The sequence below is a fragment of the Mirounga leonina genome, unplaced genomic scaffold (assembly GCF_011800145.1).
Source record: "Mirounga leonina isolate KUSES-001 unplaced genomic scaffold, KU_Mleo_1.0 Mir_447, whole genome shotgun sequence".
NCBI lineage: Eukaryota > Metazoa > Chordata > Mammalia > Carnivora > Phocidae > Mirounga > Mirounga leonina.
The window spans coordinates 5,505,555-5,517,731 of record NW_023270757.1 but is presented as its reverse complement, the minus strand read 5'-3'; the positions used below and the strand labels follow the sequence as shown (position 1 = coordinate 5,517,731).

Genomic DNA, 12,177 nt, shown 5'->3' with positions numbered 1-12,177 from the left:
CAGAAGCTCTGACTAACAAAAGAAAATCTCATGGGAAACTGGAGAGAGACATTTGGTTGCTAACACATCTGGAATACTCCCTAAGTGAGAGTTGTGATGTATTTCAGAGTTGGACTGTCCTCTGAGTGCGGTAAGTGGAACAGCTTGCGATAGCCACTTGAGTTAGCATCTAAGTCTCCTGAAGTTCGTCTCTACATCATCTAGTACCACTGTTGAGGTAACCTGCTGGGATAAAATTCTTCGGCCAAATGAAGAAGAAACTTAATGTTCACAGTTCACAAATAATGGTGCATGTTTCCAGAAGCAGCACCAGCCAGTGCAGAACATTCTCAAAATTGCCTGCATTGGGAGGAAGTTAAACCACAGTAGGGACAAGTCATAAAACCAGAAACAATTTCCTTATTGTGTAGAGAGGTAAACCCCTACTTCAAGCAAATACAATACATGATAATACAGACTTTTTTTTAACCCAATGACTTAGAAGGTAACTCTTCATCCTACAAAAGGATTGCGCCTAGAATACTCTTAAACGACGAGGTCTCCAAGATCGTGACTAAAGGAAAACATTTGTCTACAGACATTTTTGAAGAACAATGAATATTTAAAGGGAAGTATTTTCACCTCTCTTTTCCACGTCTCTCCTCCCACTCAACGGAATGTTCTAGTGATGGAAACAGATAAAAATATCTTCACGTCTTACTTGTGCTATTCTGCGATCACAAGTGGGGCCTAAAACACATCTTGAAATCTGCTATCTTATCCAAAGGCATCCTGACTAGGAATGGATGAAATCATTTGGGGCAAGAATAATCCCATAAAGACTGACCATATCACACCACACAGGAGACGGCCCACTCCAGCCCTTGGAAGTCTGTCCCTGCTTTGTTTCCTCTCTCTCTCTCTTCTCTCTCTCTCTCTCTTCTCTCTCTCTCTCTCTCTCTCACACACACACACACACACACACTCACTCACTCACATTCATACACATGACTGAATAGAAAAATCTCAGGTAGGACCTACCTGTGGGGTGAGTTTCCCAACCCTTTGAGTCATTGGCTCGTTCATCACAACTTCCACTTTGCAAGCATCTTTTTCTTTGGGGATGGCAAACTTCAGGTCATCTCCCGACAGGAAGGCAGAGCTGCCCTTCAGCAGCCTGAGCCCACGATTAAGGCTGATGAAGGTCGCACCGGCCCAGCCTAGGAGCAACAGCAGGGGCAAAGCCCCGGGCCCACCCCAGGTCGGAGCGCTCATGCCGTCAGGGGCCAACTCCGTTTGTCCACCGGCGAAATCCCTTCAACAAAACAGGGCTTCTGTGCTTCCTCCAAAGATGTTAGCTCATAGTCCAAGGGGCAGCAGGGCAAGGGGTCCCGACAATGTGCCCCAAGATCCTAACATGCCCCTTTCATTTCAAACCCAGACAAGGAGGCTTTTCAGGCAATCCCAGGGCGTTTAATAAAACTCGCTGATCACTCCTGACAACGCCGGCAAGATGAATGTGCCTCCCAAGTGCTTTTCTAATCCTGCAAATGAGAGGAGAGGTTGTAGGAAAGCAAGAGAGAGACCAAAAGGTTTGTGTGGCTATTCAAAAGATCCCTGCCAGCAAAGGAATCTTTCAACCAGCCTATAATTTCAGCTAAATTAAAAACAAATAAACTAACTTGACCTCCAGGCCCATGTGAAAGACAGAGAAGCCATTTCATTACCCTGCTTGTAACTCCCGCTTCCGGATTCAACGCGCCCCTTGTGTCCCACCCCCCCCACCCCGTGGGGATGTCACTTGTGTGGTCCCACGGAAGCCAGCCAGCCTCACCGCCCAAGTGCAGTGCCTGGTCAGCTGCGTTCAGAAGGAGTTGAGCTCTGCTTCTGTTTCCTCATCTGTTAAATGAGGACGGCCTAATTTGTAGAAGAGAGCTGACAGAATTATTTGCACGCTGGTTCAAACGCTGATTAATTCTAAATCATCACGACCCAAATAAGAAACGAGCTTCATCATTTGTCCCATGAGCACAGCTCTGACATTGCTGGACAATGAAGACACCTGAGAAGCACTTGAGCGGAACCTGGAGAACAGATATTTTTCTAAGTGAACATTTCAGGGTTTTGCTGATGTGTCAAAGGGACTGGGAATTAAGTCACACGGCTTCATTAGACACAGCTAATGACTCGGCGTATGCATACGTATTCGTATTATCTATGCCGCCAATTACATTATAATGCACTGAATCCGCACAAATGGGGTCTTTGTTCCTCCTTTAACCACTTAGAATTTCAAGATTATTTCTCTGTGTTCCATAACAACAGAAATGACTGCAAAATAAGATGTATTGCAATAAAGACTTAAGTTCAGGGTAGAGTTGGGTGAACCAATGGTGGTTTGCTATGCCCACAGGAAGTCTTTACAGTTTCATGATTTCAACAAATTTCTGCATATAACCAATGGATACTCAAAATGTTTGACCAAAGGGTGTACACAAAAATTTATCCATATCTAATACATCAAGGGAAGACTCATTCTCTTGTCACTGTTTGCAACCATTCATTTCTGAGGCAGTACATAACATGAGTCACCTGATATCTAAGGGGGGTGTGCACTTTACAGAGCAGCCTTTTTTTTTTTTAATGGCGTCAGTCTTAAACTGAAACAGTTCCCACACTCCCACTGACGGTGTTGCCCACACTCTGGCTGAATTAGGTTGGCTTATTTGGGCAGAAATGCAAACCTGGTTGTTGAACCTTCACTGCAAAGTCAAACCTGGTTTCCATTCACGTTTGGCATCAAGACCACTCCAAAAAAGCAGCACGTTCAGAGAGAAGAGAGTGGCTAAGTGTTTCCCAAAGTGGAGAGATAAGGGGAAAAACTTTGCTTTCTGAGAATTAAATCAACTTGTAAAGGCTGTGAGGATGGCACGCTCTCGTGTATCCCTTTTATCTCACTATTACCTCCCTTCTCTTTTACTGCTTCTTCCTAGATCCCCTGACTTTTTAACGTGGGGAGCCTAGGGTGCAGTCCTTGGACCTGGTTTTTGTCTACCCTCATTCCCTAGTGATCTCATTCCTTGGCTTTAAATACCACTTATATGCTAATGAGTCCCAAATTTATATCCCTAACCTCCTCCCTTAACTCTGGATTCCATATGCCACTGTCTATGTGACATCTCCCTGGGGGTATTTAATGGGCATCTCATTCTTCATGTCGCCAAATTTGTGCTCTTGGTCTTCCCTCCCTCCCTCTCTCTGATCTCAGTTAATGGCATCCAACTTTTCTGGTGTTTGGTCTACAGCTAAACAACAGCAACAAAATCCTGTTTGTTCATTGCAGTGGACACACCTTAGGGTGACCTCCAATAATTGCGGCCCCATAGCATCCAGAAGTTCCCTCCCCTTGAGTGAGAGCAGAACCTGTGAGGCTTCCAACCAACAGAATTAGGCACAGGTGATGGGATGTCATTCCCATGGTTACACTATGTAATATAAGAATCTCTCTTAGCAGGCTGGGGCTCCAGGCTCTCCTGATGACCTTGAAGCAGGAAGCCTCCATGAATTCCAGTGTCACAAGGGAATGAATTCTGCTGACAGCCTGAACGAGTTCGGAAGAAGATTCATCCTAAATCAAGCCTCCAGATAACACTAGCATCCAGGGGCACCTGGGTGGTCAGTCGTTAAGCGTCTGCCTTCGGCCCAGGTCATGGTCCCCAGGGTCCTGGGATTGAGCCCTGCATCGGGCTCCCTGCTCAGCTGGAAGCCTGCTTCTCCCTCTGCCACTCCCCCTTCTTGTGTTCCCTCTCTCGCTGTGTCTCTCTCTGTCAAATAAATAAATAAAATCTTAAAAAAAAAAAAAAGAGACTAGCATCCAGCTGATGCCTTGATTGCAGCCTGAAGCAAGGAACCCAGGTAAGCTGTGACCAGACTCCCGACCAATGTCAACTGTGAAATAAGAAATTTGTGTTGTTTTAAGCCACGAAGTCTGTAGTAATTTGCTTACACGGCAATATAAATTGAATGCACCCTTCTTCAAAACATATCCAGACTCCAACCACTTCTCACTTCCACTGTTGTTATGAAGGTGCAAGCCACACCATCAACTCTTTGTTGGATGACTGCAAATAGCATCCACTTCGACTTCCCTCCTTCTCCTCTTGCCTCCCCTATAGGCATTCTTCAGCATGGCAGCCAAGGGTCCTATTAAATATTACTGAGGTCACTTCCACGCCCCAAACCTCCAATGGCCTCTCATCTTAGTGTAAAAGCCATAAGGCAACCATGTATGTAATGTGTTTCGCCCTTACTTCTCTCATCTCCTCTTCTGTTTGTCCTCCCTTCACTTCCTCTACTCTAGCCCCACTAGCATCTCTGCCTTTCCTCAAACATATCAAGATTAGCCTTCTCCTAGGGGAACCCTCCTACACTGTTGGTGGGAATGCAAGCTGGTGCAGCCACTCTGGAAAACAGTATGGAGGTTTCTCAAAAAGTTGAAAATAGAACTACCATATGATCCAGCAATTGCACTACTGGGTATTTACCCCAAAGATACAAATGTAGGGATCCAAAAGGGTACGTGCACCCCAATGTTTATAGCAGCAATGTCCACAATAGCCAAACTGTGGAAAGAGCCAAGAGTCCATTGACAGATGAATGGATAAAGATGTGGTATATATCTACAATGGAATATTATGCAGCCATCAAAAGGAATGAGATCTTGCCATTTGCAATGATGTGGATGGAATTGGAAGGTATTATGCTGAGCGAAATAAGTCAATCAGAGGAAGACATGTATCATATGACCTCACTGATATGAGGAATTCTTAATCTCAGGAAACGAGGGTTGCTGGAATGGTGGGGGGTGGGAGGGATGGGGTGGCTGGGTGATAGACATTGGGGAGGGTATGTGCTATGGTGAGCACTGTGAATTGTTTAAGACTGTTGTATCACAGACCTGTACCTCTGAAACAAATAATACATTATATGTTAAAAAAAAAAAGAAGAAGAAGAAGAAGATAGTAGGAAGGGAAAAATGAAGGGGGGGAATCGGAGGGGGAGACAAACCAGGAGAGATTATGGACTCTGAGAAACAAACTGAGGGTTCTAGAGGGGAGGGGGATGGGGGATGGGTTGGCCTGGTGATGGGTATTAAAGAGGGCATGTTCTGCCTGGAGCACTGGGTGTTATACACAAACAATGAATCATGGAACACTACATCAAAAACTAATGATGTAATGTATGGTGATTAACATAACAAAATTAAAAATGTTAAAAAAATAAAGTGGCTTTATATGTCAAAAAAAAAAGAGGTAGAGGTGATTAAGAGTATACTTATTGTGATGAGCACTGAGTAATGTACAGAAATGCTGAATCATTACATTGTACATCTGAAACTAATATAATGCTCTATGTTCATTATACTTCAATTTAAATTTAAATATAAATAAATAACAAAACTGGGGGGATTAATAAAGTGGATTTAAGTTAAAAATAGCCAACTCAGAATCAACCCATTCCCATCCACCCAAACATAGAGAGATTTTGATATCCTTGCCTAGAATGGTGAAGAAAGCCAATGAGACTTTTCTAACTTCTACTTCACATTAAAACCTAAAATACCAGTCAGAATGAACTTAGAAGCCATCGTGGAATCTTTTTGATGGATTTTTAAAATCATCATTATTTTCACCCGAACGAATTTCCAAAGTAATTTATATAAATCAAATGTAAAAATTTAAAGTGTAAACCTGTAGCTGAATATAATTATCCATAGGAAAACTGAATTGAAACCAAATCATATGTGACATAAATAGCCCCAAATGAACTGGCAATCAGGGGAACTGTATCCACAGAGAACAATTAGCTGTCCAAACTCAGGCAAAGTGGTTCTCTTCGCTGCGTTTTAGTTGAGGAAATTAAGACTTTGGCAGACTTCACCAAGGACCTCAAATACACTGTTTCCTCTGACCTTAGCAGCCCCTGGGAGAGAGAGAGAAGTCTAATTGCTGAAGGAATCAACATCCTAAGAGGTCATAACCGGACACAGCAGAGCCTGGGGGAAGCTGGTCTTGGAGTCCTAACATAGGGCTCTTTCCTCCTGTGTGCTAGTGATCTCATTCTATTCTCTCCAACAGAGAGGAGTTGAACCATATAGACCACAAAAGAAGCGCTAGGAAGACACAGTCATAAAAAAACAGTTTTTCTTTTTGAGAAGCTCATAACCTCTTTTGGAGTTTAACTGTTCAATGATCCCACGAGAGTGAAAAATCTTTGGCAATCTTGCCCAACACAGGATTTACAGAGAGATTTCTCTCAAATAGGGAAAATAGAATCATGCAGAAGAAATAGCTTCTGACTTCTAAGACTGTTTTTTCTTTAGCAAATAATTGTTCGTGTCTTCCTTTCCCCATTTTTTGATTACCTACTATATACAGGCACTGAGCTCTATTCTCCACATGTATATTTTTATTTATTTCTCACAAAAACCCTACAGAGCATTTTCTACTATTATTCTGATTTTATAGGTAAATAGCGACTTAAAGAAGTGACAGAAGAATCATAATAAGAACTAACATTTACTAAGTGCTTACTAAAGGCTAGGCAGTGTTCAAAGTACTTCACATATATTATCTTTGTTTAATTCCTGCAACGGATTTTAGGAGGTAGAGAGTGATTTTACAGGTTTGGAAAATGAGGTGCAAAGAGGTTAAGTAACTTGCCCAAGGTCAGCTTGACTCTGGAGTAACCTAGTTTTGCCTGACTCCAGGACCCACGTGCTTAACCCCACTACATTATACTGCTTCACCTCACACCAAAATCTTAATACTCCTTGCAATTACTTCACTACCCCTTCGGGGTCATTTTCTTACAGCACGTGAACCCTTAACAATTTTCTTTATGGTTCCGGACAGCAATTGATGACTGTTGCCCGAGTTAAAGTTTCACTGGAGGGAAAGTTCCCTCAAAGAAGTAGCTGTTACTTTAAGAGCAGATAATTAAGGCAGATGCCCTGTCTAACCACATCTTACTGTTCCAACTTATCACACTAGCAGCACAATTTTTTTTCCCATGCAGAACATGCCCTCTTTAATACCCATCACCAGGCTAACCCATCCTCCCACCCCCCTCCCCTCTAGAACCCTCAGTTTGTTTTTCAGAGTCCATCGTCTCTCATGGTTCATCTCCCCCTCCGATTGCCCCCCTTCGTTCTTCCCCTCCTAGCAGCACAATTTAAAGGCCTCAAGGCAAACAGGCCTCCTTGAAATTCCAGTCTATTAAATCAATAAAATATGTGTTGATTCTGTTTATAGCATTGTGCTTCCTCCACTCTGCGATTTTTTTCTAAAATGCAATCTAAATCACAGAATGTATGGTTTAGGAGAGACTTTAGACATCAAATAGTCCATATCCTTCATTTTTTTTAATCAGTGTATTTGCTTCTTTGAAAATAATCCCCTTTTATGTATATAAAAGAAATACATGCTCATTAAAGGATAAAAATACAGAAACACAAAGAAAAGGAAAAAATACACTTTCCCAACACCCAAAGAAAACATCCTTAGGTTTTCAAATGTATATGTATGTATACACAATTTTTAAACTTAATTAAAATCATACTATAAAAAGTGTGGACCATCTTTTCCTATTAACACAACATTCTAGTTCAAGCATTTTCCATATTCGTAAACATTCCTTGGGATCTTACTTTTCATTTGTGCTCTCCATCCAAGACATGCATATACTATGATTTCTACCTGTCATTTCTTGTTATGTTGAAGTACTTACCATGTCACCAGACTGTAATGAAAACTCCTTAATTATACAATATTTTTCTAGTTCTTTTCTTTTGACAGTTTTCTAGCAGTGGAATTATAAGATCAAAGGGTATCAATTTATTTTCAGGCTCCTCATATGCATGCTTTCTAGAAAGATGGCGCTAATTTGACATCCTTACCAGTCTTGCTCACATTCCATATCATCCCTTTAATCTTTACTCACTTCCCAAGTGAAAAGTATCCTATCACTATTTTAACTTGCATTCCTTTGTTTACTTGAGATTTAGCTTTTTATTTATTTTTAATGTCTATTAACCATGTGTATTTTCTCTTTTAGAAGCCCCTTCATTTTACAGAAGAAAGAAAGTCCTGTGGCAGTTAAGTGACTTTACTAACACTGAAATAAATTTCTAGGCACAAGATGGAGCCACTCCTGCCCAGGATGCCACATCCACAAACTGAAACCTCGATAATTTTCATGTCCCCGTAAATGCTCTGCTTGACCAGAAACGCAGTCTATTCAATCAGCCAATCCCCAAACGCCAAGCCAGCTCTGAGCCTTCTCACCCTAAACAAGGTTACTATGTAGCCCCAACCAGTCAGATATTCTCTAGTTGTTTCTTCCTTGTTTTTTATTCTTTATCCTATAAAAATGTCTTGCCTTCTGCCCCATTTTACAGTTCTCTGAGACAGTCCACCTCATAAAGTGTTAAATAAAGTTTGTTTGCATCACCTAAATTGTCTCCTTTAATCAGTTTCTCAGCACCAAGATTACCCAGGTATCTGGAGATGAAGCCTGGTTTGGAAACTTCATTCTCCTAACATCCAAACCACGGCAAAGTCCACTATCCCTGTAGCTCACTTAAATCACAGATGCTCAGTCCAGAAACAATCCTTTCAGTACTTTCTTCCCCCCTTTCAGCAAGTTCTGACAGACTCCCAGAACTATGGAGAGAAAGCCTCCCCTCGGGCTATGCTGTCAAGACCAAGGTTGCAAAGACGGATCTTTGATCACCACACAGACTCATTAGAAGGTTTCTATTCTCAGATTTTTCAACATTTCAATGTTTATCCCACTGATAAAGGCCACATTTTGCAAACTGTTTCTTAAAATACACATTTTTGAGGATGTTAAAAATTTTTCACACAGAAAGAGTCTTCTATATCCAAATATATCTGAAGCACAGAATGCTAAAGTTTGTTTTGATTTTTTTTTTTTTTTTTAAGATTCACAATGCAATATGAGCTTATCAGAGGCTCTAAGGAGTACTGAGGAAAGAAAAAACTTTCAGCCGGAAGTTTGCAAACTTAGAGAAAACCCTCCCCACCCCCATACAAATTCAAGGTTCTTTGAGAAATCACTCAAGAAACACTAGGTTAGAGAAGAAAAATGACTGAAATATAGAATGGCCACATGGTATCACTGAAATTTCTGGCCACACCTGATAAATCCATACTTAATGAATCTACATCAGAAATCCAAATTCAAGGCCACTCTTTGGAAACCAGACATCTGGCCTTTCTCTACAAAGACCTTCCACTAAAACTACCTTCAAAGGTAGAGAAAACGGGTGTCAGAGGGGGAAAAGATTTTGTGCCCTCGATTTACAGTTGTTTTTAATGACTACTGGAGTTTCTTAAACCATCAAAGGCATTTCCTTGAAGATTAGGAAGTGGCCATAATTTACATTCACTTTGCTTTTAGCCAGAGGGTTGTATCAAACAAATTTTCACAACAGCTTGTTTTAATTGAGTAACTTAAACAAGATGAAAAACATTCACATTCACTATGGTTGACTACACCTGGGACTTAACCATGTGTACACACCCAAACTTACACTTAGGACCTTCCCAATCAGAGTCACCCTAGTGAAATTGGTTTTCCTCTTCTTGAGTGAATTCTGCATCTTTTAATTCACCAAACACCAAGTTGTCCAGAAGTGAGATTCTGTTTAAATTCACATGAAATCATGTTCAGAAGTTCATCATCCGGAAACAATTCCCTTTTTAAAATACATCCTGGTTCTCTGTTTGAATACAACAAATTCATCTGTTCTTTAAGATACAAGCAATTGTTGGGGTGCCTGGGTGGCTCAGTCATTAAGCGGCTTCAGCTCAGGTCATGATCCCAGGATCCTGGGATCGAGCCCCACATCGGGCTCCCTGCGCAGCGGGAAGCCTTTCTCCCTCTCCCACTCCCCCTGCTTGTGTTCCCTCTCTCACTGTGTCTCTCGCTGTCAAATAAACAAATAAAATCTTAAAAAAAAAAAAAGATACAAGCAATTGTAGAATACCCACTTCGTGACAAGGGCTGTAATAAGTGCTAGGATTACAAAGACCGGAAAAAAAAAAAAAAAAACCTCTTGCTCATAGAGAGTTTATAGTGTAATGGAGAAGGACAGACACATAAACTCTGAATTCAAAAAGAGTGGTAAGTGTTCTAATGGTGGAATGCATTGCATGCTACAGGAATAAATAGAAGGACAGCATTTGACTCAGACTGGGCATAGGGTAAGTCTCCTACAAGGGGAGAGAGCTAAATTAGAACAAATAGGATTTATTTAGAAAGGTGAAAGGGGCATGTTTGAAGGTGAAGAGAAGAATGTGGCAGTCAGAGAATCAACAAGCAGATGTTACATCAGAAGCACAGTATTTGTGTAAATGAGTGGAGAGGCAGCTGACTTGTAACAGTTCACTAAGGTATAACTCCCACCTTTGAGAAATTGAGGTCTGCGGGAGAGAGATCTATAATAAAGTACTTTATAATACAAAATGGTATTGCTACCATAGCATATGAGCAAAATGCTCTAAGGAGTTCATCAAACTCAGCAATTTACCCTTACTCGAGATGAAATACTTCATGGTGAAAAGGACTGCTCAACGTTCAGAAAACTACCCAGCGCGGTGCCCGGGTGGCGCAGTTGGTTAAGGGTCTGACTCTTAATTTCGGCTCAGATCATGATCTGAGGGTCGTGGGTCCCGTGTCTGGCTCCATACTCAGTGCACAATCTGCTTGAGATTCTCTCTCCTTCTCCCTCTGCCCCGTCCCCACTGCTCTCTCTCTCTCTCTCAAATAAGTAAATCTTAAAACAAACAAAAACTACCCAGGATTGCTCCTTGAGCTGTACTACAATAACCTTGACCATCTTACTTGCATGTCATAACTAATGATAAAATCCAAACTCACAGATGTCTGGGCAGAAAAGAGGCCAACCATCACAAACAGTCCTGTTAAAAGATCTGCTGAAATGGAAATGCTTTTTTTTTTAAGGCAGTATTTTTAAGGAAATAAGTATGAATTTGGAAAATACTTTATGAACAAAGACATTCATTGCCCCAAACTGGAAAACCCAAATCTCTAACAATAAGGAAACCTATAGTACATCTGAAATTTTTAAAAATAACATTTTCCCAATTTTTATAGTATAAATTCATTGTAGAAAATTTGAGAAATAAACAATTATAAAGAAGAAAATAAAAACTATCCAAAATTCTAATATGCAGAGATAATTATGGTTAATATTCGGTCTGCTTTCTTCTAGGAATAGTTACAGGGTTTTTTTAAAATTTAAATTCAATTAATTAACATATAGTGTATTATTAGTTTCAGAGGTAGAGGTCAGTGATTCATCAGTCGTACATAACACCCAGTGCTCATTACATCACATGCCCTCCTTCACCCAGTTACCCCATCTCCCAAACCTCCTCCCCCCCAGCAACCCTGTTTGTTTCCTGTAATTAAGTCTCTTATGGTTTATCTCCCTCTGATTTCATCTTGTTTTATTTTTCCCTCTCTTCCCCTATGTTCCTCTGTTTTGTTTCTTAAATTCCACATGAATGAAATCATATGATAATTGTCTTTCTCTGATTGACTTATTTCACTTAGCATAATACCCTCTAGTTCTATCCACATCATTGCAAACGACAAGATTTCATTTTTTTGATGGCTGAGTAGTATTCCATTGTATATATATACACCACATCTTTATCCATTCATCTGTCGATGGACATCTAGGTTCTTTCCATAGTTCGGCTATTGTGGACATTGCTGCTATAAACATTGGGGTGCAGGTGCCCCTCTAGAGCACTACATTTGTATCTTTGGGGTAACACCAGTTAGCCATTCTAACAGGTGTGAAGTGGAATCTCACTGTGGTTTTGATTTGTATTGGAAATGCTTTTGAGGACTTAAGAAACTAGGTGACAAACGATAAAAAAAATGTAATTTTCTTTGAGACTAAGTCACAGTACATCAAAAGTCACAGAATTCTAGGGTTGGAAGGAGCTTCTCCAAATTTTAGTCAAACCAACATTCTCATCAGGTGTTATGCATTTACTTTGCATCCAGCCCTGTTTCACAACCACCCATGGAGCAGATTCTATTCTAAGGATTCTGATTCTAAGGTAAAGTAATTTGTCC

The 12,177-nt window shown here is 40.8% G+C and overlaps 1 protein-coding gene across 1 annotated transcript in view; it reads right to left on the bottom strand.

Moving 5' to 3' along the window:
- The window catches only part of FREM1 (FRAS1 related extracellular matrix 1), a 236,825-nt gene that overhangs the window by 146,528 nt on the left and 78,120 nt on the right, over positions 1-12,177 (bottom strand). The window contains exon 5 of the mRNA XM_034987965.1: positions 1,021-1,523. Coding sequence (XP_034843856.1) covers positions 1,021-1,254 — 234 coding nt within the window. The 5' untranslated portion in view covers positions 1,255-1,523. The remainder of the gene's footprint in view (positions 1-1,020; positions 1,524-12,177) is intronic.